The 25,641-nt window shown below is 43.1% G+C and overlaps 4 protein-coding genes across 4 annotated transcripts in view; 2 read left to right on the top strand and 2 right to left on the bottom strand.

The window, feature by feature from the left end:
- LOC309327030 (vomeronasal type-2 receptor 26-like) overlaps positions 1-25,641 on the top strand; it is a gene marked incomplete at both ends in the record, with an annotated part of 336,857 nt that overhangs the window by 73,768 nt on the left and 237,448 nt on the right. The window lies entirely within an intron of this gene.
- Positions 3,731-4,691, top strand: LOC309327516 (olfactory receptor 10A7-like; the record flags this gene model as incomplete). Its single annotated transcript, XM_081836817.1, has 1 exon — positions 3,731-4,691. One exon carries the CDS (start codon positions 3,731-3,733, stop codon positions 4,664-4,666), a length of 936 nt encoding a protein of 311 aa, XP_081692943.1. The 3' UTR covers positions 4,667-4,691.
- LOC309328481 (olfactory receptor 10A7-like) lies at positions 9,708-10,653 on the bottom strand (the record flags this gene model as incomplete). Its single annotated transcript, XM_081838478.1, has 1 exon — positions 9,708-10,653. One exon carries the CDS (start codon positions 10,651-10,653, stop codon positions 9,826-9,828), a length of 828 nt encoding a protein of 275 aa, XP_081694604.1. The 3' UTR covers positions 9,708-9,825.
- On the bottom strand, positions 19,284-20,123 carry LOC309328480 (olfactory receptor 10A7-like; the record flags this gene model as incomplete). Its single annotated transcript, XM_081838477.1, has 1 exon — positions 19,284-20,123. One exon carries the CDS (start codon positions 20,121-20,123, stop codon positions 19,284-19,286), a length of 840 nt encoding a protein of 279 aa, XP_081694603.1.

The raw sequence follows: 25,641 nt of genomic DNA, 5'->3' as shown, positions 1-25,641 counted from the left end.
GGTTGCAGGCAGGCCCTCAACCTGGTCCCCCCACCCTGGCGTCGGTGGAGCCATCACCATTACACCAGGGTGGCACCATGTTCACTCAGGGCTATTGGCCAATCAATTTGAATGGTCATCATGGGGGAATGTATAAAAGCAGCAGTGCAATGTGTGCCAAGCACCTGCTTTGCACTGCTGAACACCCGCCCACCCTCCCTTTAATTTAAGTGTCCTTTGGCCTTGCTTTGGACAGCAGTTGGTTGCCCGTCTTGGGTCAGGTAGGACCGGGTAGGAATTTTTCCATTTGGTTGTTGCCTGCCTCTTAGCAATCATCATAACTTTGTAAGGTTTGGTGGTTAGGCATTGGCTTCTTGTTGAGTGGAGGAGGGGAGGTCGGCCATCGCCTGTCCTTCCATTGTTCAAGGGTATTCCGTTAAAGGAATCCAGGGCCTAGATCTTGTTTGAAGTCCACTTGAGGGGCTAGGGCCATGCCAGGCCTCTGGGAACACCAGGGAAATGCAGGTGGGTTCCCCCGAAGCAGTCTCCCTTTGGGTGGTTTACCCTTACAGACTTCCTGCAAAGGAGGCAGGAGTCAGATATTGTTTTTTGCCAATGCCTAAGCCAACACCTCTCTCATTTCCTGTAATCAATAAAGCTGTGGCCAAAAAAAATGTCCAATGACCTTAAACAAAAATTCTGTGTCTGTGTGAATTTCTTTATGCTAATGGGGGGGTTGGCTTGAGGGTCTTGCCACGCAACAAGCTGATGTTCCAAATATGAGTCTTCCATAGAAAAGCAGTGCCGTATGGTATATTTCACAATCAGTAATTATTTGATTCCTCTAGAATTCAAGCTTGCTCCTGCCCCAGGCCCTAGAGGAAGCTTGCAAAGATCAAAGATTCACTCTCACTTTCACATTAATTCATATATAACAATAATCCATGCAAGCAAAAGCAGTTTTGTGTATGAAATATTCCCCAATTATAATCCATCGATTGTCTTCAGCCCCCTGTGACGGGAGGCTGTTTCTTTTTCTCCTGCGCCACAGCCTGTGTCATTTTCTCAACCCGTGCTGCATACATATCTGATCTTGTTTTTGCCAGTTCTAATTGGGGCTCATGGCCTACTTCCTTGAAAAAGGCTTAGAACCTGAAAGTAGCATTGTTTACTTTTGAACATTCATCAACAGTTATCAATGACTGTTTCGGTAACTTAAAGTGAAACCGTTTATGTTTGGAAATGTTCTGAATGACAACAAAACTATGACTAGAGTACACATGGACTCTGCGGTATTCCAGTATGTTGCTAACCATTTACCCCCAGACACAACAAATTTCACTGTGCTTTAGATGATAGCATCAGAGGTGGGTTCAGGGTGGACATGTACCCATTCGGTTGCATACCCTCCCCACTACACACTGTATCTTGAAGAGCTGTCAAGAGGGCAGTTCTGGATTTGAACTGTCAAGTATAAAAATTATGATGAACCATAACAAGAGAGAGCTTGAAGTTGCCAACCAGAAGCACCTAGATAGCAGACTGAGCAGGCACACACGTGACCTAGTGTCCTCCCCAATATGATGAGATGCCATGTTTCTATTTACATTTTAGTGAGAATGCATTAATTTGCATCTATACGTATTAATAACATATGCGAATTTTATGCAAATTTTGTTATTTTTCTCCCCCCATGAGAAATTATTATTATTGACAGTCCAAAAGTGTCAGCCTCAAATTGTGACCACTTCAATTCTGCTCAAAACAATTTGTTCAAAGGTGCTTGCATCATCAAACACATTGCTTCAAATTCTGCCCCTTCCCCCAAGAGGCATCCCTTTTCTGATCTCTAATAGTGTGAATGAAGAAATGAGGTAATATAGATTTGGAACTAGTAGAAACCCGTCCTAGTTCTGTTTATTCTACTAGGAAACAAATGTATCCCCAAATGAGACATTTGCCTTTGGGGACTAAGGTGATACAGCATTCTGCTCCTTTAAAAATATATAGCACGTTTCTAATTAAAAATCAAGGTGAGGGCAGCCTCCATCTTTAACTCCTGCTCAGAAACGCAAAGTATAGCTACCACAAGAAATAATTTCCGAAGCTTATATGCAAGTAAGGGATTAATTATCCTATTCACTAGTAGTTTAACAGAACTATGGAAATTCAAAAGTATGAACAAGATTTATAACTCTAAAGATAATGTAAATCAAGGCCTGCAAGGACTTTTTAATAGTGTTGTCTTTATATTCTCAAGTGAAGAATGGCTTGGAAATTATGCTCCAGACAATCACAGTGACTGAGGTGACCAAGCAGCGCCTGCTTTGCTAACACAGAACTTTCTTTCACATTTAAGAGGTAGGTGAGGAATTTCTTGATTGTGAAGGGTATCATACACCCTGACTGTATTATCAGGTGCTGAATTAAGTATGAAACAGGGGTACCAACTTGAAGAAGATATTGTGGGGGCCCAGGTAAGCCCTGCCCCACATACTTGATCACATGACACAGTGCACATACACACCATTTGAATGGGAATGCCTATCAGCTTTGTAGGGGCCTGGCTGTCTCAAATATTTTATTGTGGGGGCAGAAGCCCCACAGCCCCTAGGAGTTGGCTCCAATGGTATGAAAGGAGAAGTACAAGTGGACAAATAATTTAGATTCTCTTATTGCATGTTTTTAGGTTTTAGTAGAATGGGGTTGGCTCTCTCTTTTCCTCTCACTTGGGACTGTATTGTCTTCACTTACAAATGAGTAGCAGCCCCGTTTCCACTGGATGCACAGTGTGTAAGTCCCCTTCAGCACAATTGGTATTATCTCTGAGTAAACATGGATCTAACTGTAATGTTAATAGAGTTATCGCAGGGATGGGGAACCTATGGCTCACCACGTATTGTACTTTGACACATATCGGCCTTGACCAATGGCCATGCTTCCTTATGCTGAGGGCAGTTGAAGTCACATCTGAATGTCTGCCTGTTCCTCATCTGCAAATGATCTCATAGCAATGTACAGTAGCTGATTTGTGATTAGGTGTGCTGATGAATATTAACACTGAAAGAGTAGTTAGGGTGACCAGATGCAAAATAAGACAGCAATACTGAGCCTCTAATAGCAAGTAGACCTTATTTTAATCTAGCAACAATTTTGCATGGCTATGAAAGATATAGGAACACTATCCTCATTTGCAAAAAGTTAAACTATTAAATTAAGCAATATTTTAGTTGGTCCTAGAGAAGATGATGATGGAAGCCTCTGTGCCTCATCTCTCACTCTGCAGCACCCAAATGAAATGAGCGCTGCTAGATCCAGGCTAATGGAGAGGCAGATAGATGTACAGTATCACCACTTGGCTGCAACCACATAAAATATAACCATGACTTGGCACATGTACTTTGCAAACTGTCTTTTTAGAAGAGGGTATATAACTTTTCAGTCCTTTCAGTTAAGACATTTTATTGTACAAAAGTAAATACATTTAAGGATTAATGGAAATTGATTTGTTTTTTGAAACATTTGCCTAAAATAAAAATCAACTTAAAGGTATTTATCTTCTTTTTTTAAAAAGTTATTATCTGGTCACCTCCACATTATCCTAATCCACCCCAGCAAAACAGATCATGGGGTTGGTGTTGCACTGTAAATCAATTTAATAGAGTCAGTGCAAAATGTATTAAATAGCTATTAAACGCTTTGTTTGTTGATTTACCTACAGTATATAAACCAGTCCAATAATCTTGAAGAAATGAAGTGGAAAAACCAAACAAGTGTGATGGAATTTATCCTCGTTGGTTTTTCAACCATGCCAAAAATAGAGCTGTTTTTGTTTCCCCTAGTCTTGATGATGTACATTGTGACAGTGACTGGGAATGTCCTCATCATTGTGATTGTCATGATAGACCCAGCTCTTCAATCACCAATGTACTTCTTCCTGAGGAACTTGTCCTTCATTGAGATCTGCTTCACTTTAGACACAATCCCTAAAATGCTAGTCAACCTTCTGCTGAAGCATAAAAGTATTTCTTACGTCGGCTGTGCCATTCAAATGTCTGGCTTCTTCTATTTTGGATGTGCTGAGTGTTTCATTTTAGCTGCCATGTCCTATGATCGTTATGTTGCTATCTGTAACCCCTTGCACTATGCCACTGTCATGAACAGGAATTTCTGCCACAAGTTGGTGGGTGGGGTGTGGGTCATTGGCATTCCCGTATCACTACTGCAGGCAGCTTGGATCTTTAGTCTCCCTTTTTGTGGACCCAAAGAGGTCAATCACTTTTTCTGTGATGCGCCACCAGTACTGAAGTTAGTTTGTGCTGATACTTACTTATTTGAAATGCAAGCCATTGCCTCTACGCTCTTGTTCCTCATGTTTCCTTTTGTACTCATCCTGATCTCCTACATACGCATCATTACCACCATCCTCAGAATATCTTCAGCAGAGGGCAGACACAAAGCCTTCTCCACTTGCTCATCTCATCTCATTGTGGTGACATTGTTCTATGGAAGTGGGAGCATTGTCTATCTGAGACCCAACTCCAACTATTCCCCAGAAGTCAAAAAAGTGCTGTCTCTACTTTATGCAGTCCTCACACCTATGCTAAACCCCATTATCTACACTCTGAGGAACCATGAAGTGAAGGAAGCCATGAAGAGAATTCTTGGGAAGAAAATCTTCTCATAGACTACAAAGATGTATTATGGACAACATGGAGATTTCCTAATGTCAGTTGAGGAACAGATATTGATATAGTCCTGGTTGTTAGAAAAAAGAAATATCCAGGCAGTTTCTTTAGACAACAGACAGAAACAGTTTTGGAAGCAGTCAGTTGCAGCTTATACTGTATAGCACCATAGAAACTGTTTTTGACATAACTGTCACAAAGGGCTACCATATGTCCTTTTCCCCCAGGACATGTCCTCTTTTCCATGGGTAGAATCGTCATAGCGATCCATAGTTAAAAGTAGAAGTCAGCAAATGTGTCTTCCTTTTTGCTCTTCAAAATATGGCAACCCTACCAGGGTGAAGTAACCTGTAACCTACATTTTCACTACAGCTAGTCTATTTTTTATATAACAAAAGTAATAACGATCTAATTATGTAAATGAATAAACATGTTACTCTGTGTAATGGTGTGGAAAAAGTCCTTTTGCACTGCAGAAATGCATGCAGATTGCATACGCCTGTTATGTTTTGTGGTTTGTTAAATGATATATTTTCTAAAGGAGCATACTTGTATTTAAATTGCCATACTTGTCATAACTCTTTAGCTTAAAAAACACAGAGGACAGCTAACAATGCTCTTCCAGATGACTCTTTACCTAGTGCACCATCAAATATCAGCTCTCTGCTAGGCTTCTGTTTCTTTCTTTCTTTAATGCTGCTTTCTTTTTTTTAACATACCATGGTGGTATATACCAGGGTAATATACCACTGGTCTGGGGCCACAGTGGCAGAGCGCCAGAGGTAAGGCGGCAGCTGGCAGTGAGGGAATGAAGACTGGGCAGCAGTGAGCAGCATGTCGCTATGGCAATTAAGGATGGCAGTGATGGGAGGGTGCCAGGCACCCAGAACAACATTTTGGGGGTGCCCAGGCCCCTTGGGCCCTCTGGAGTTGGCACAAGTGCCAGGCTCTAAGGGAGCCTGTTGAAGGGGCACCTGGTCACACCCCCTGAAAAAATGTGCCTGGAGTCACAGCCCCCCCCCACTGTGCCACTGATTCATGGGGAGGTTCCGCTCAGCATTACCTGCCACTCCCTGCCAACCTTTTCCTGACCTGCCAGTGTCTTCTAGCAAGCAGGGAATGCCCTGCCTTGGCATGGTTCCCATCTCCAAGGTGACTGGCAGAATTATGGCAGCTGAGCAGGGTGTGTTAGCCTGGCAGGGATCCAGCACTGATAGTCCATAAAGTACTTCATGGTTATGGAAGCATTTCACAACCTAAAGAGCCACTGGCAGCAGGGCATGCCTTCTCCTACTCCCTGCTGGCTTCCTTTGGGGAACATATAATGCTGTATATGAGACTTCATTTTTCTCCTGTCATGTTCCCCACATGATTCTCCACACCCATGATTAACTACTTTATGGACAGCCCCTCTAGGTGAGGAAGGCTCCTCCCTGCCCTGAAGGATGCACATTGCTCTCATGTAAATCATGTGACTTGCATGGGGAATGCACCCCCAAAAGACGTGCATCCCAATTTCCCTCTGCAAGATGTTAGAGGGCATGTCATAGGGCAGTGGTGGCGGACCTATGGCACCAATGGCACACTCTGAGTGCCCTCTCTGTGGGCACTTGCGCTGTCACCCCAGCAGGGCCGTAACTGTCAGGAGTTCAGACTACACTCGAGTAGGACCCTGGCAGAGACACATGCCCAACTGGCATGTTCCCTCCCTCCTGGTTGATCGTTCGGGAGCTTCATAAGCTTTCTTCATCCTGAACATCACAGCAATCGCTGCCAACCGACACCAGCACACTTAGAGATCTGCAAAGTTTGTGCACTTTGTGTGACAGACCTCAGCAACTCAGTATTTGGTCTAATCTACTTTATTTACTTATAAACACACGCAGAGCGCTGCAACATGGCTCTCTCTAGCATCAGACAGCACAGTCCCACTTCACAGAACACAGTAACACAAACATCCTGTCTACATCAGTTCCCACTCTGTGGAGTCAAAACATACACAGTCATCATGTGAAAGACATTAATCCCATGCAGACCTCACTGACTGCAATCATGGAGCAGGAATTCTAACAGTAACTTCCGTGCCAGTGGCGGGGGAGGAGGAGGAGAGGAGGGCTCGCACGTGCCGTCCCAAGCCTGCAGTACCTGGGCCTGGCGAGCGAGCGAGGGGCTGAGCAGGCCTTGACTTTTGATTCGCCAGGGCCTCCCGACAGTCTGTTTTTCCTACTCGGGAGTAAGCCACCTGGTGTTCAGCAGGGCTTAACTCCCAGGTCAGTAAGCATATAAAGATGGCAACCTAAGAAGGGGCTGTTGGGTTTACATGTTCACTGGGCTTTCCTGCAGAAGCCAACAGAGAAATTCATTCCGTGGAGGCTGTGGTCAAATGACAGCTGAAGAAATAGCAAATAACAACAACAACAACAACTTATTATTATTATTATTATTATTATTATTATTATTATTATTATTATTATTATTATTACCTGCCCACCTGGCTGGGTTTATTTTTTTATTTCTATTTATTTGTATGTGCACACACAGACAATCATTATTATATCATATTAAGAACTGGGAGAGGGTGGCTTTTAGTACAGCCCTCCAGTGTACACTAGTGTCCAAAATTGTGGAACCTTCTGGAAAAAACATATTTCCGTGGTATGATGGCTCATAACACCACTTTGTCTGGGAGTAATACCAGTGCTTTTTTTCTGTGGGGACGCACGGGGACGCATACCCCAAAACATTTTGTAAATTTAATGGGAGAAGAAATTCACTGTATTTATTCTTCCTGATTTGAACTGTATTTATTTTTCCCTGGTGGTGATTTTCTTGAATCAAAATGAGACTTTTTTTAGAAGGAAAAAAAAAGCACTGAGTTATACCATAAAATTATATATCAATGGAAAGATAATTTAATGAAGAATGTAATGCAATAACTTTTATGAAGGATTATTTATTACAACAGCAGTCACAAAGAAGAAAAGTGAAAAATAGAAAAAAAAGGGATATACTGGTTAAATTGCCATGTTGGCACTTTGCAATAAATAAGTGAGTTTTGGGTTGCAGTTTGGGCACTCAGTCACTAAAAGGTTGGCCATTACTGCAGTAGGCAGTCTCCTAACAACTCTCAAAACTCTTAATAAACTACATCTCAAATGATTTTTGGGGGTAAATCAGGATTGCTTTAAATTTATACTGCATACTTACTAGTCATTGAATATGATTTATATTAGTCTGATACAACTCCATGCTTAAAGCTATTTTCATTGTATTGTGGTTATTTTTATTACATCTTTTTGCAATTTTAAGGAATTTGTGCATGCTTCTGTGTATCTCCACCCCCTCCCAAATATCCCCCTTTTTGTAAGGAAAAACTGAATAGAAGGAGCAGGTTTCCATGATGTACTCTGTACCTAGTTAAAACAAAATAAAAAAATTCCTTCCAGTAGCACCTTAAAGACCAACTGAGTTAGTTCTAGGTATGAGCTTTCGTGTGCATGCACACTTCTTCAGATACACTGAAACAGAAGTCACCGGACCTTTCTATATAGTGAGAAGGTGGGGAGGGGTATTACTCAGAAGGGTGGTGGGAATGGGTGATTGGCAGATAGCTGCGATGAGCCTGTTGACGACTCTTAACGACTGCAATAGGTCTAACAGGAAAAAGCAAGGGGTGAGAAGGTGAAAAATGGCTTTGTCATGTATAATGAGATAAGAATCCAATGTCTTTATTCAAACCAGGTCTCTCCATAGTTTTAAGTTTGGTGATAAGTTGCAATTCAGCAGCTTCTCTTTCCAGTCTATTTCTGAAATTCCTTTGTAATAGAACAGCTACTTTGAGATCTTGTATAGAATGTCCTGGGAGATTGAAGTGTTCTCCTACTGGTTTTTCTGTCTTGTGGTTCCTGATGTCGGATTTATGTCCATTTATTCTTTGGCGTAAGGTCTGGCCTGTTTGTCCAATATAGAGAGCTGAAGGACACTGTTGGCATTTTATGGCATACACAATGTTACACGATGAGCAATTAAATAGTCCCGAGATGGTATGTGTGATGTTGTTGGGGCCAGTAATGGTGTTGTCCGGGTGTATGTGGCAGCAAAGTTGGCATCTGGGTTTATTGCAGGCTCTGGTGCCAGTGTCCGTGTTAAGTCTGGTTATAGTATTATTGTGGGTTAGGAGTTGTTTAAGATTGGGGGGCTGTCTGGAGGCAATGAAAGGTCTTCCTCCCAGAGCTTGAGAAAGAGAACTGTCATTGTCCAGGAGAGGTTGTAGATCTCTGATGATGCGTTGTACTGTTTTAACTTGGGAGCTGTATGTGATGACTAGAGGTGTTCTGTTATTTTCTTTTTTGGGTCTGTCTTGCAGCAAGTTCTCTCTGGGTATCAGTCTGGCTCTGTTGATCTGTTGTCTAACTTCATCTGCTGGGTATTTTAGTTCTAAAAAGGTTTCTGTTTCAGTGTATCTGAAGAAGTGTGCATGCACACGAAAGCTCATACCTAGAACTAACTCAGTTGGTCTTTAAGGTGCTACTGGAAGGAATTTTTTTATTTTGTTTTGACCATGGCAGACCAACACGGCTACCTATCTGTATCTGTACCTAGTTGTGATTCAATTAAGTATTTGCTGTTTGGGTCTGTGCTTTGAATGGCTAAGACTAAGTTATGCATGAACAACAACAACAAAATCCAATACTCTCCAGTGTAGTGTAGTGGTTAAGTGCGGTAGACTTGTAATCTGGGGAACATGGTTCGTGTCTCCGCTCCTCCACATGCAGCTGCAGAATGACCTTGGGCTAGTCACACTTCTCTGAAGTCTCTCAGCCTCACTCACCTCACAGAGTGTTTGTTGTGGGGGAGGAAGGGAAAGGAGAATGTTAGCCGCTTTGAGACTCCTTCAGGTAGTGATAAAGCGGGATATCAAATCCAAACTCTCTTTTTTCCTGTTCTTTGAATGGGTTACAATTGAGCTAGCTGTCTGTATGACAAAATCCAATTTCAGCATGCTGTTTACTAGGAACAGGAACTGTCCTTTGTGCTTCTTTTAAACACCACTTTATACATTCTGGTCATGCTCAATCTGTGGAAATTATATAGTACCGGAAATCAAAAGTATACTAATTTATCTTTATTGCTTCCAAACATTATGCTGAATGAATGATCATCTGTGAAAAAATAATTCTCTGTTCCTGGTCTTGGTCACCATCCTCTTAATGGCACCATTTACCTCCTTATTCCTTAGGGCGTAGATAACAGGGTTCAGCATTGGCGTGATGGCGGTGTACACTAAAGCCAAGTATTTGTCACTATCCTGAGTATTAAGTGATTTGGGCCTTAGATAAATCAAGCTGCCACTCCCATAGTACAGGGTCACCACCAAGACATGAGAAGAGCAGGTGGAGAAAGCTTTCTGGCGCCCTTCTGAGGATGTCATCTTCAGGACGTTGGAAATAATCAGAGAGTAGGACACAATGATAAGGGAAAAGGGGGTGAAAATAACTAGGATGGCAGCTGTAAAGAGCTGCATTTCATACAAAGAAGTGTCAATGCATGAAAGTTTCATGAGTGGTGGGATATCGCAGAAAAAATAATTAATTTTATTTGATCCACAGAATGGCAGAGTGAAAACCCAAACTGTCTGAAGCAGAGACACCAAGTTGCCCATGAACCATGAGAGGGCAGTCAGCGAAAGGCAAACTTTCTGGTTCATGATGATCATGTATCTCAGTGGTTTGCATATAGCCACATAACGGTCATAGGCCATAACAGCCAGGAGGAAGCATTCTGATGATGCTAAGAAAAGCAAGAAGAACATTTGTGTGGCACATCCAGTGTAGGAAATTCTCTTATTCTCTGATAGCAAATTAACCAGCATTAGGGGGAGGGTCACTGAAGAGTAGCAAATGTCCAGGAAAGACAAGACCTTCAGAAAGTAATACATTGGTGTGTGAAGTGATGGATCTGCTATGACTATGATGAAAATAAGCATGTTCCCCAACACTATTATTATGTAAAGCAATAGAAAGAAAATGAACAAAAACAGCTGCAGGTCAGGATGATTCATTAAACCCAAGAGGACAAATCCATTCTCTCTTGTAGCATTCATGTTCTTGTTTGACTCTTCTGGAAGAAGGAAAGAATGCAAAATGTGTTAAAGGAAGCTTAAAATAACATAAGTAAAGGTAAAGGTAAGACTCGGGTTGCAGCGCTCATGTTGCTCAATAGGCCAAAGGAGCTGGCATTTGTCCGCAGACAGCTTCTGGGTTATGTGGCCAGCATGACTAAGCTGCATCTTACAAATCAGAGCAGCGCACGGAAATACCGTTTACCTTCCCACCGGAGCAGTACCTATTTATCTACTTGCACTTCACATGCTTTTGAACTGCTAGGTGGGCAGGAGCTGTGACCAAACAAAAGGAGCTCACACTGTTGCAGGGATTCGAACTGCCGACCTTCCAATCGGCAAGCCCCAGGCTCTGTGGTTTAGACCACAACGCCACCTACATCCCTTAAAATAACATAGGAAGAAATAATTCCAATCACTGAAGCAGTAATAAAGTATTTGCATATTTACTGCTGACTGTAAAAGCAGCAAGAAAGCACTGTGAGATTGCATATTGTTTATTTAGTATTCTATGTAGTCATCAGACTGTCACAAAGCAAAAGTTTCACAATCTTAGTCAACATGATGCCTTCATGATGTTTCAGACAAAATTCCTATTAGCACCAGCCAGCATTGACCTGGTTAGATTCTAAGATTTGCTGTCCAACAGCATGTGGAAATGACAAGGTTTGGGAAGGCTGCTCTGGAGAACACAGGACAGAAACCATTTGGAGATAGCTTCTGCGAAAGAGATGACAGAAAACCACTGGAGCTTTGGGAAGCCACATGTTAAAAATTGTTTCTCTGAATAGCCACATCCAAAGATTTCATGGAACATTTGTCAAGATTAGCACATTATTATTGCAACATCAGGGCTGTTTTAAATAGCTCTGCGTAGCCTCAGTGATCACAGTGCAATTTGTTCATATGGAGTGACTTATTGCATAGTGGGGCCTTCTTTTCATATTAGCACAAAACTGCTGGAAGAAATAGCATTTCTGCTATTGTCATAAATATAACTTCAAGTGATCTAAATTAAGTGAAAAAACAAAAACAAGAAAACCCCTACAACAACCCGACAATACAGCACTGAATTTTGGTGGAAAGGTGAATTGCAGAATGTAATCACTGTTATTTTTAATGTTGCATAATCCGGCTGAAGTGATTTTTTTTTTTTGTGCCAATGTATTTCAATGGAAAAGATAAGTGCTCCCTCTGAAAACTGTTCCTAATAAATAAATTTGGGAAAGTAGCTATTTAAATATATATATGTATGAAAATGGTCCACCCAAAATTAAAGGCTTTTCAGTCACACATATTTCAACAAGGGAGGTTTAAAGACCATGGAGATTCTGTCTTTGAAGTTACTGGCATACGGTGGTGCTTAAGACATGATTGTTTCCTTATACATTTTATCACTGAGAAGCCAACATGATAGCAACAGATTAATAAATCTCACTTTTACTTAGAAAGGTTATTGTGTATGCATTCATGCAGTATTAATTAGTGTAGAAACCTTTTAAAGTTATATACACATACTTGGGAGTAGGTCCCTTTGAACGTGGTGCGACTTACTTCTGAATAGACAGTAAATAGAACTGCATTGTAGATCAAGTTGAAGTCAAAATATAGTGGATCTTTCTATAGAGTAAAACAGTCTTGGTTCTTTCTCTTGTTAATTTTTTTGTAGTAAAGAGTCTCACTTACCAGCATATTGAATGCAAATAAACACCAGTGCAGGAAATGCCAGCTGAAATTTCTTAGTCAAGCAAAATAAAATCTTGAAAGAAATGGAAATGTGGATGGGTCAGGTGTTTCTTTCATACCCAACTGTTCAAATGATGAAGAAGAAAATAATAATATAAAATTATTTTTCTAAAACAGGGAAATTTCCTTTCATTTCCCAATACATTTCTGATTAAAAAATACTGGAGAGTGAACAATATTCATTCTCTCTTACTCTCACCACTTTCTGCTTACAGATATCACCCATCTATAGGATGTGCAAACTGATTTCAGAGGTATATCTCAGACTTCTGTGTACCCCTAAGGAACAGGATCGTGCAGGAACCTTGGGGGTTTCTAATAAAGTTTACATCCTGTTCTCTATTACACAAACTTTTGTTTCATTTTCCAGCAATAAAATTTAATTGAATAAGTTATAACAGTTGTTCAATGACTTCCTCCCACTTTGAAATACCATTTTCAACCCCATTTGTCTTATTTACATTATAAGGTCATTTCCTTCTCATTTGTTTCACAACAGTCATCTGCTGTAAGAAACTATGGTCAGTAGCCCATTTTGGCTCACCAGTCAGTATCATTCTGGGGAGGTGGAGACTGAATTATGTGACTTCAACTGGAGGCCTACAATGAGTCTGCAAATGCGCAACTGTATGTCAGTAGGGCTCCCTTCACATGATAAGAAATCCCAATTGCATAAATTTCAGGATTCCTAGTTGCATGAGTAGGACCCCACAAGTGTACCTTTGTACGAGCAACAGTCTAAACTCCATGCAGAATTTTAAATGAATACAGATACATTGCAGTAGACCCTGTTTTTGTGATCCTGCTTCTAACCCCTGCCCACCCCTTGACATGAAAATCAATGAACTCAACAAGGTAGAGTATTTTTTGTCATTTCACAGCACAAAAGTATTCTCACAGTCCCTTAGCTCCTATTACAGTGCATTAAGTCCAACTGAGCATAGCTCTATGCTACTTGCAGAAGATCTAAATCTGTGGTATCAAACATTTAGAAAGCTTGGGCAGCAAGTGATCACATATATCAGTCATGTGATATCCCACCCACTGAAAAGGTAGGGAGGTAGCTATTTAAAGCCATACCTCTCTGAGCTTGTTGAGGTCATCATCAACGCCACCTTTCCCATTGAATTCTCTTGATTTTCCTCAATAATGCCAGAATGTGAGTGAGAGAAAAAAGGACACCAGATATTCAGGCTATCTTTCTTTTCTTCTTCTTTTATTTTAAAACTTGGGAATGCCTGCTCACTCTGGTCACCAACCCCACCTACCCACCAAACCCTTTGACAACCCACATCCCTCCATATCTGGCCAACGCATGCTACTTTTACACCTGACTACATGTCCTTTCCTTTACAAATCATCCACCCCCTCCCCTATCCGGTCACAGCTCATCACCCGCACAACTTGCCCCAAGCCTCCCCTCCCCTCACTATTCACCCCAACCCCTTTTATAAAAGGGTAGGAGTTGTGCCCTTCTGGTGCTCTGGGAAGGTCATGGGAGGAGCCATCCACCTTATAGAGGTATGGTTCTAGGCGGTTTCTGATTTTGCATGATTTTGTCTTGCATCTGTACCCCCAGAATGGAATCCTTGCATAAGTGCCAGGCCAACTGCACTTTAGGCCCAAATAAATTGTGTATAGATGGTTCCAGCATCCACAGTGAAAAGGATCAAGGAACATAGAAAGAACATTGACTGGTGCTGGCAGCAATTTGGGAAAGATGCTTCTACCGCCTCCCTTTCATTGCTTTCAGGTTTAATAACAGAACTGCTGGGAGTCTGAACCATTCAAGAATTGCTCCAAGGATACAACCAAATGTGCACATAGTAAAATCTTTTTCTTCTGCTTTTCCATTAGTGATCTATAAAGGTAAAGGTAAAGGGACCCCCGACCATTAGGTCCAGTCGTGGCCGACTCTGGGGTTGTGGCGCTCATCTCACTTTATTGGCCGAGGGAGCCGGCGTACAGCTTCCAGGTCATGTGGCCAGATTAACAAGCCGCTTCTGGCAAACCAGAGCAGCGCACAGAAACACCGTCTACCTTTCCGCCAGAGTGGTACCTATTTATCTACTTGCACTTTGACTTGCTTTTGAACTAATCGGTTACAAATTAATAACCAACAGTAAAGCTCAGTGATTCATTCTCCCACAACCCCTTGGTTATACTACTACTGCAGTGTACATGGGCCTGCCCTGGAATATAGTTTTATAACTTCAAATAGCACAATAAATTTGACTGAGATGGGGAACGTATCATAACCAGTTTTTAACAATCACCGCTGAATGTCAGTTCATTTCCAAGGTGTTGGTGTTGACCAGTAAGTAGGGCTGGGGGGGGGATTAGTAAGTTTGCATTTAAAGGTGAACCTGCATAGTTTACACTTCCCAAAACAATATGTGAAATGGCTTGCAGCCAGCCTTTGACATTGCTCCTTCTCTAAATTTTGCAATTCTTTAGTGAAGCAATGCGCACAAAAACACTAGGGTGAAGTTTGCATAAAAATGCATTGAGTTAGGCAAAATAACATTGAATTGCATTTTATTTGGGGAAACTGCTTTTCAAAATATTTCAGGAGAAATAATCACAAAAACGCTGGTGAATTTTCACGAGGGATTTTTAAATATAAAATAAAATTGCAAGCTGATGTAGAAATCTAGAAAACTGAAAAGTGGAAAAAAATGAGAAACAAGAGAAACTGAAATTTACGTATTCACCCACTCCTGCCTTTAGGGCCCTGTGCTCACACTTTTCTCCATATCCCAACATGAATCTGGGCAAGAATGGCCAGGATCTTTCTGCTCTGTGGCTCTGCATTAGTTATGGAACTGGAGTTCAGCAATGTCTGGAGACCACTATATTGAGTGAATAAAGTATTTTTCAGCCACTATGCATGCACAAATAATCACTGTGGAGTATTTGGCCGGAACTACATTGTACATAACTTTCCTTATATGACTATTTCATGGGGTGTTAGATGTGGAGGAACTGGTGTGCATCTGAAATGGTCTATACATGTGAAATGGAAGTGAAGATGACAGATAGACAGATAGATGATAGCGATAGATAGATGATAGATAGATGATAGATAGATAGATAGATAGATAGATAGATGATAGATAGATAGATGATAGAAAACTTATGATGTCTTAGGAACTAAAAAGATAAAGGTAAAGAGACCCCTGACCATTAGGTCCAGTCGCAGATGACTCTGGGGTTGTGGCGCCCATCTCGCTTTATTGGCCGAGGGAGCCGGCGTACAGCATGTGGCCAGCATGACTAAGCCGCTTCTGGCAAACCAGAGCTGTGCACGGAAACACTGTTTACCTTCCCGCTGGAGCAGTACCTATTTATCTACTTGCACTTCGTGCTTTTGAACTGATAAGTTGGCAGAAGAAGGGACCGAGCAATGGGAACTCACCCCGTCGTGAGGATTCAAACTGCCAACCTTCTGATCACCAACCCCACGTACCCACCAAACCCGTTGACAACCCACATCCCTCCATACCTGGCCAACACATGCTACTTTTACACCTGACTAAATGTCCTTTCCTTTACAAATCCACCCCTCCCCTATCCGGTCACAGCTCATCACCCGCACAACTTGCCCCAAGCCTCGCCTCCCTTCACTATTCACCCCAACTCATTTTATAAAAGGGTAGGAATTGTGTCCTTCCTGGGCTCTGGGAAGGTCATGGAAGGAGCCCTCCCCCTCATGGAGGTATGGTTTTGGTAGGAGAGGACTTTCTTGATTGTGAAGGGCATCATACACCCTTACTGTATTATCAGGTGCTGAATTAAGTATGAAACAGGGGTACCAACCTGAAGAAGATATGTTTTGTGGTTTCTTAATTGATATATTTTCTAAAGGAGCATACTTGTATTTAAATTACCATACTTGCCATAACTCTTTAGCTTAAAAAACACAGAGGACACCTAACAAAGCTCTTCCAGATGACTCTTTACCTAGTGCACCAAGAAATATAATCTGTCTTTCAGGCTTCTGTTTGTTTCTCTCTATCTCTTTTAAAATATACCATGGTGATATATACCATGGTAATATACCACTGGTCTGGGGCCACAGTGCCAGAGCGCCATAGGTAAGGCGGGAGCTGCCAGCGAGGGTACAAAGACTGGGCAGCAGTGGGCAGCATGTTGCTATGGTGGTCAAGGGTGGTGATGATGGGAGGCGGGCCAGGCACCCAGAACAACATTTTGGGGGTTCCCAGCCCCCTAGGGCCCCCTGGAATTGGCACAAGGGCCAGGCTCTGATAAGGGAGCCTGTTGCAGGGGCACCTGGTCATGCCCCCTCAAAAAATGTGCCCGGAGTCACAGCCCCCCCCCCACTATGCCACTGTTTCATGGGGAGGTTCCACTCAGCATTACCTGCCACTCCCTGCCACCCTTTTCCTGACCTGCTAGTGTCTCCTAACAAGCAGGGAATGCCCTGCCCTGGCATGGCTGCTCATCTCCAAGGTGACTGGCAGAAGTATGGAAGCTGAACAGAGATCCAGGACTGATAGTCCATAAAGTACCCTTCATGGTTATGGAAGCATTTCACAACCTAAAGAGCCACTGGCAGCAGGGCATGCCTTCTCCTCCTCCCTGCTGGCTTCCTTTGAGGAACATATAATGCTGTATATGAGACTTCATTTTTCTCCTGTCATGTTCCCCACACGATTCTCCACCACCCATGATCAACTACTTTATGGACAGCCCCTCTAGGTGAGGAAGGCTCCTCCCTGCCCTGAAAGATGCACGTTGCTCTCATGTAAATCATGTGACCTGCATGGGAGTGCAGCCCCAAAAGAGGTGCATCCCAATTTCCCTCTGCAAAATGTTAGAGGGCATGTCAAAGGGCAGTGGTGGCAGACCTATGGCACCTATGGCACGCTCTGAGTGCCCTCTCTGTGGGCACGTGCGCCGACAACCCAGTAGGGCCATAGCTTCCATGCCAGTTGTGGGGGAGGAGGAGGAGAGGAGGGCTCACATACACCATCCAAAGCCTGCGGAACCAGGGCCTGGCGAGAGAGCAAGAGAAAGGCTGAGCAGGCGTTGACTTTTGATGCTCCAGGGCCTCCAGCCAGTCTGTTTTTCCTACTCGGGAGTAAGCCACCTTGAGTTCAGCAGGGCTTAACTCCCAGGTCAGTAAGCATATAAAGACGGCAACCTAAGAAGGGGCTGCTGGGTTTACATGTTCGCTGAGCTTTCCTGCAGAAGCCAACAGAAAAATTCATTCCGTGGATGCTGTGATCAAACGACAGCTGCAGAAATGGCAAACAACAACAACAACAACAACAACAACAACAACAACAACAACAACAACAACATAATAATAAAACCCCAACCACCTGGCTGGGTTTACAGTGGTGCCCCGCAAGACGAACGCCTCGCAAGACGGAAAACCCGCTAGACGAAAGGGTTTTCCATTTTGGAGGCGCTTCGCAAAATGAATTTCCCTATGGGCTTGCTTTGCAAGACGAAAATGTCTTGCGAGTTCCTGCGGGGTTTTTTCCCCTTTCCCCCCCTTTTCCTAAGCCCACACACAGACAATCATTATTATATCATATTAAGAATTGGGAGAGGGTGGCTCTTAGTACAGCCCTCCAGTGTACACTAGTGGCCAAAATTGTGGAACTTTCTGGAAGAAATCTATTTCCAAGGTTTGATGGTACATAACACCACTTTGGGAGTAATACCAGTGCTTTTTTCCCCTGTGGGGACGCATACCCCTAAACATTGTGTAAATTTAACGGGAGAAGAAATTCACAGTATTTATTCTTCCTGATTTGAACTGTATTTATTTTTCCCCGGTGGAGATTTTCTTGAGTCAAAATGAGACATTTTTTTAGAAGGAAAAAAAGCCCTGAGTTATACAATAAAAATATATATCAATGGAAAGATAATTTAATGAAGAATGTAATGCAATAACTTTTATGAAGGATTATTTATTACAACAGCAATCACAAAGAAGAAAAGTGAAAAACAGAAAAAAAATGGGATATACTGGTTAACTTGCCATGTTGGCACTTTGCGATAAATAAGTGAGTTTTGGGTTGCAGTTTGGGCACTCAGTCACTAAAAGGTTGGCCATCACTGTAGTAGGCAGTCTCCAAACGACTCTCAAAATAATAAACTACATCTCAAATGATTCTTTGGGGTAAATCAGGATTGATTTAAATTTATACTACATATTTACTAGTCACTGAATATGATTAATGTTAGTCTGATACAACTCCATGTTTACAGCTATTTTAATCGTTTTGCAATTACAGCTAAGAATACCATGTGGTTATTTTTATTACATCTTTTTACAGTTTCAAGGAATTTGTGCATGTTTCTGTGTATCTCCACCCCCGCTCATATATCCCCTTTTTTGTATTGGAAAACTGAACAGAAGGGACGGGTTTACATGATGTACTCTGTACCTAGTTGTGATTCAAATTAATATTTGCTGTTTGGGTCTGTGCTTTGAATGGCTAAGACTAAGTTATGCATGAACAGCAACAAAATCCAGTACTCTCCTACTTGGGTTTGTTCTTTAAATGGGGAACAATTGAGCGAGCTGTCTGTATGACAAAATCTAATTTCAGCATGCTGTTTACTAGGAGCGGGAACTGTCCTTTGTACTTCTTTTAGACACCACTTTATGCATTCTAGTCATGCTCAATCTGTGGAAATTATATAGTACTGGCAATTGAAAGTATACTAATTTATCTTTATTGCTTCCAAACATTATGATGAATGAATGATCATCTGTGAAAAAATAATTCTCTGTTCCTGGTCTTGGTCACCATCCTCTTAATGGCACCATTTACCTCCTTATTCCTTAGGGCATAGATAATAGGGTTCAGCATTGGCGTGATGGTGGTGTACACTAAAGCCAAGTATTTTTCACTATCCTGAGCATTAAGTGATTTGGGCCTTAGATAAATCAAGCTGCCACTCCCATAGTACAGGGTCACCACCAAGACATGAGAAGAGCAGGTGGAGAAAGCTTTCTGGCGCCCTTCTGAGGATGTCATCTTCAGGACGTTGGAAATAATCAGAGAGTAGGACACAATGATAAGGGAAAAGGGGGTGAAAATAACTAGGATGGCAGCTGTAAAGAGCTGCATTTCATACAAAGAAGTGTCAATGCATGAAAGCTTCATGAGTGGTGGGATATCGCAGAAAAAATAATTAATTTTGTTTGATCCACAGAATGGCAGAGTGAAGACCCAAGCTGTCTGAAGCAGAGACACCAAGTTGCCCATGAACCATGAGAGGACAGTCAGTGAAAGGCAAACTTTCTGGTTCATGATGATCATGTATCTCAGTGGTTTGCATATGGCCACATAACGGTCATAGGCCATAACAGCCAGGAGGAAGCATTCTGATGCCCCTAAGAAAAGCAAGAAGAACATTTGTGTGGCACATCCAGTGTAGGAAATTTTCTTGTTCTCTGATAAGAAATTAACCAGCATTTGGGGGAGGGTCACCGAAGAGTAGCAAATGTCCAGGAAAGACAAGACCTTCAGAAAGAAATACATTGGTGTGTGAAGTGATGGATCTGCTATGACTATGATGAAAATAAGCATGTTCCCCAACATTATTATTATGTAAACCAATAGAAAGAAAATGAACAAAAACGGCTGAAGGTCAGGATGATTCATTAAACCCAAGAGGACAAATCCATTCTCTCTTGTAGCATTCATGTTCTTGTTTGACTCTTCTGGAAGAAGGAAAGAATGCAAAATGTGTTAAAGGAAGCTTAAAATAACATAAGTAAAGGTAAAGGTAAGACTCGGGTTGCAGCGCTCATGTTGCTCAATAGGCCGAAGGAGCTGGCATTTGTCCGCAGACAGCTTCTGGGTTATGTGGCCAGCATGACTAAGCTGCATCTTACAAATCAGAACAGCGCACAGAAACACCGTTTACCTTCCCACCAGAGCAGTACCTATTTATCTACTTGCACTTGATGTGCTTTTGAATTGCTAGGTGGGCAGGAGCTTGGACCGAGCAATGGGAGCTCACCCCGTCGCGGGAATTTGAACTGCCGACCTTCCAATCGGCCAGCCCCAGGCTCTGTGGTTTAGACCACAGTGCCACCGCCACCTGCGTCCCTTAAAATAACATAGGAAGAAATAATTCCAATCAATGAAGCAGTAATAAAGTATTTGCATATTTACAGCTGACAGTAAAAGCAGCAAGAAAGCACTGTGAGATTGCATTTTATTTAGTTAGTATTCTATGTAGTCATCAGACTGTCACAAAGCAAAAGTTTCACAATCTTAGTCAACATGATGCCTTCATGATGTTTCAGACAAAATTCCTATTAGCACCAGCCAGCATTGACCTGGTTAGATTCTAAGATTTGCTGTCCAACAGCATGTGGAAATGACAAGGTTTGGGAAGGCTGCTCTGGAGAACACAGGACAGAAGCCATTTGGAGATGGCTTCTGTGAAAGAGTTGACAGAAAACCACTCGAGCTTTGGCCGCCACATGTTAACAAGTCGTTTCTCTGAATAGCCACATCCAAAGATTTCATGGAACAATTGTCAAGATTTACACATTATTCTTGCAACATCAGGGCTGTTTTAAATAGCTCTGCGTAGCCTCAGTGATCACAGTGCAATTTGTTCTCATGGAGTCTTATTGCATAGTGGGGCATTCTTTTCATATTAGCACAAAACTGCTGGAAAAAAATAGCATTTCTGCTATTGTCATAAATATAACTTCAAGTGATCTAAATTAAGTGAAAAAACAAACAAAACAAATACCCAACAAAAACCAGACAATACAGCACTGAATTTTGGTGGAAAAGATGAACTGCAGAATGTAATCACTGTTATTTTTAATGTTGCATAATCTGGCTTTTTTTAGTGCCATTGTATTTCAATGGAAAAGATGTGTTCCCTTTGAAAACCGTTCCAAATAAATAAATTTGGGGAAGTAGCTATTTAAATATATATATGTATGAACATGGTCCACCCAAAATTAAAGGCTTTTCATTCACATTTATTTCAACAAGGGAGGTTTAAAGACCATGGTGATTCTGTCTTTGAAGTTACTGGCATACGATGGTGCTTAATACATGATTGTTTCCTTATACATTTTATCTCTGAGAAGCCAACATGATAGCAACAGATTAATAAATCTCACTTTTACTTAGAAAGGTTATTGTGTATGCATTCATGCAGTATTAATTAGTGTAGAAACCTTTTAAAGTTATATACACATACTTGGGAGTAGGTCCCTTTGAACGTGGTGGGACTTACTTCTGAATAGACAGTAAATAGAACTGCATTGTAGATCAAGTTGAAGTCAAAATATAGTGGATCTTTCTATAGAGTAAAACAGTCTTGGTTCTTTCTCTTGTTAATTTTTTTGTAGTAAAGAGTCTCACTTACCAGCATATTGAATGCAAATAAACACCAGTGCAGGAAATGCCAGCTGAAATTTCTTAGTCAAGCAAAATAAAATCTTGAAAGAAATGGAAATGTGGATGGGTCAGGTGTTTCTTTCATACCCAACTGTTCAAATGAAGAAGGAAATCATAATATAAAATATTTTTTTCTAAAACAGGGAAATTTCCTTTCATTTCCCAATACATTTCTGATTAAAAAATACTGAAGAGTGAACAATATTCAGTCTCTCTTACTCTCATTACTTTCCGCTCATAGATATCATCTGCCTATACGATGGGTAGACTGATTTCAGAGGCATGTCTCAGACTTCTGTGTGCCCCTAAGGAACAGGATTGTGAAGGAACCTAGGGGGTTTCTAATAAAGTTTACATCCTGTTCTCTATTAGGTAAACTTTTGTTTCATTTTCCAGCAATAAAAGTTAATTGAATAAGTTACAAAAGTTGTTCAATGACTTCCCCCCACTTTGAAATACCATTTTCAATTCCATTTGTCTTATTTACATTATAAGATCATTTCCTTCTCATTTGCTGTTTTGCCGTGAGTTTGTGGGGAGGACCGCTGCCCCTGGAAGCCCATTTTCCACCTTGGGCCTGGGGGGCGGGCCCCATACTCCACCACAGCATATAAGGCTCCAAGGAGGCCTCGGGACATTGCTGCTGCCGCTTTGCCGTGAGTTTGTGGGGAGGACCGCTCCTCCTGCAAGCCCATTTTCCACCTTGGGCCTGGGGGCAGGCCCCATACTCCACCACAGCATATAAAGCTCCAAGGAAGCCCGGGACATTGCTGCTGCCGCTCTGCCTATGAGTCTTGGGGAGGACCGCCCCTCCTTGAAGCCTATTCTCCACCTTGGGCCTGGGGACGGGCCCCATACTCACCTCCGCAGCCTATGGGGCTCTGGGGAGGCCTCGGGTGTGTGGGGTGGGGTGGGTGTTTAGTTGGTTGTGGGAATTTGTTTAATTTAATTATGTTGTGTTTGTAACTTTCTGGTTTTTGTTTTTATAGTTTTATTGTTCTGTTAGTTTGTTTTTTGTATAGGTTTTAATTTGATTTTAAGGGGAGGGGTCACGGCTGCCTGGGAGTGGGTCCCAGCAAACAAAATGCCTGGGGCAGGTTCCACAGGGGGGGATGCACTGGGACAACTGATCTCAGTGATCATGGGTAGGAGGAGGAGTTACGCTAAGACCAGACCATGTCATTACCGAGGAAGCAGGCTTAGTCGTTGTCTGAGGACTATCCCTGCCTCCAGGTCTGGTCCTGACCGGATGGATACTGGAATCAGCAAGGGATACCCACACGACCTGAAGGTGCTGCTGTGCAATGCCAGGTCAATGATCCATAAAACCATTGTGATTCATGACTTGATCGTGGATGGAGGATTTGACCTGGCATGTGTAACAGAGACTTGGTTGGATGAAGCAGATGGGCCTGTCCTTGCCGCTGCTTGTCCACCAGGTTTCTCTTACACACAGCAACCCAGGCCTTGTGGGTTGGGAGGGGGGGTTGCAGTGATGTTTAGGAAGTCATTAGTTTGCACCAGGCATCCTATTGGAAAGACCCAGTTCTCTGACTTCATGTTCTGGAAGTTGGGCAATAGGGGCAGTACAGGATTCCTATTGGTGTACTGACCTCCCCACTGCACCAAGGATTCCCTGCCCGAGCTGCTTCAGGTCGTGGCGGATATGCTCCTGGAGACACCTAGTTTGGTTGTCCTAGGGGATTTTAACATCCATGCCGACACGACCTTACAAGGGGCCACTCAGGACTTCGTGGAAAGCATGGCCTCCATGGGGCTGTCCCTGAATAAGTCTGGCCCAATGCATAGCCGCGGGCATGCCTTAGACCTGGTGTTCACCTCTATGGATGTTGGTGATCTGACACTAAGTAAAAGCGAAACCAAAAAAGTGCCATGGTCAGATCACTTCCTGGTGCAACTGGACTTCTCCATGACCCTTCCCCCCTGCAGGGAGGTGGGACCGATTCAGATGGTCCGCCTCCGCCACTTAATGGATCCAAATGGTTTCCAGAGAGTGGTAGGGGATGTTTTATCCCATGTTGATGGCCTTTCAGCTGAGTCCCTGGTGGCCCGCTGGAATGTGGAGTTAACCAGGGCTATTGACTGTTTGGCTCCAAAGCGCCCTCTCCGATTGCATGGAGCCCAGACAGCCCCGTGGTTTTCCACGGATCTGAGGGCAATGAAACAATCGTTGAGACGGCTAGAGCGCCGGTGGTGGATAACCCATTCTGAATCTGACCGGACACAGGTTAGAGCTCAATGTCGAGCCTACCAAGTAGCGATAGCGACGGCGAATAAGACTCTATTGCATCTGCGGAAAACATCAGCAGGAGACTCTTTCAGCTGGTTCGCAATTTAGCAGAACCACCTGCTGCATCAGGGCCCAGTACGGGCCACATGATCTCCTGCAATGATTTTGCAAAGTTTTTTGCAGATAAATTCGCTCAGATTTGAGAAGAGGTAGACTCCACCATGGGAGCAGGGCCGGGGTGGGAGAGTGCTAGAGTCCTGTCTAGTCAAGTTGTGTGGGATCAATTCCAATCTGTTACCCCGAGGATGTGGACAGGCTGCTAGGACGAGTGAAACCAACCACTTGTCTCCTTGATCCTTGCCCATCCTGGCTCATAAAAACTAGCTGGGAAGGACTGGGCGATGGGCTTCGTGGGGTGGTGAATGCTTCCCTCCGTGAGGGAGCCTTCCCAGACCCGCTGAAAGAGGCGGTTATTAAACCGCTTCCTAAAAACCATCTTTAGATGCGGCCACGATGGCCAACTATCGCCCAGTCTCAAATCTTCCATTCTTGGGCAAGGTAATTGAGCGAGTGATGGCTGAACAACTCCAGGCACACCTGGAAGAAGCGGACCATTTGGATCCCTTCCAGTCGGGATTCAGGCCTCATCATGGGACTGAATCTGCCTTGGTCGCACTGGTTGATGATCTCCGGCGGGCTAGGGACAAAGGTGAGAGCTGTTTCCTAATTCTGCTGGATCTCTCAGCGGCGTTTGATACCATCGACCATAACATCCTTCTGGACCATCTTGAGGGGCTAGGAGCTGGGGGCACTGTCATACAGTGGTTCCGCTCCTTCCTCCTGGGCCATGTTCAGAAGGTGGGGGGGGGGATGAGCGTTCAGACCCCTGGGCTCTCACTTGTGGGGTGCCTCAGGGTTCTGTCCTCTCCCCCATGCTTTTTCAACATCTACATGAAGCCGCTGGGAGAGATCATCAGGGGATTTGGGCTGGGTGTTCATCAGTATGCGGATGATACCCAGTTCTACCTCCCTTTCAAATCAGAACCAATTAAGACAGTGAAGGTCCTGTGTGAGTGCCTGGAGGCGGTTGGAGGTTGGATGGTGGCTAACAGATTGAGGTTGAATCCTGACAAGACAGAAGTACTGTTTTGGGGGGACAGGAGGCGGGCAGGTGTGGAGGATTCCCTGGTCCTGAATGGGGTAACTGTGCCCCTGAAGAACCAGGTGCGCAGCCTGGGAGTCATTTTGGACTCACAGCTGTCCATGGAGGCACAGGTCAAATCTGTGTCCAGGGCAGTTGTTTACCAGCTCCATCTGGTATGCAGGCTGAGACCCTATCTGCCTGCAGACTGCCTCGCCAGAGTGGTGCATGCTCTGGTTATCTCCTGCTTGGATTACTGCAATGCGCTCTACGTGGGGCTACCTTTGAAGGTG

Source organism: Podarcis erhardii (genome assembly GCF_964252035.2).
Source record: "Podarcis erhardii genome assembly, chromosome: 13".
NCBI classification, from domain to species: domain Eukaryota; kingdom Metazoa; phylum Chordata; class Lepidosauria; order Squamata; family Lacertidae; genus Podarcis; species Podarcis erhardii.
This window is presented reverse-complemented; position numbering and strand designations above follow the sequence as displayed.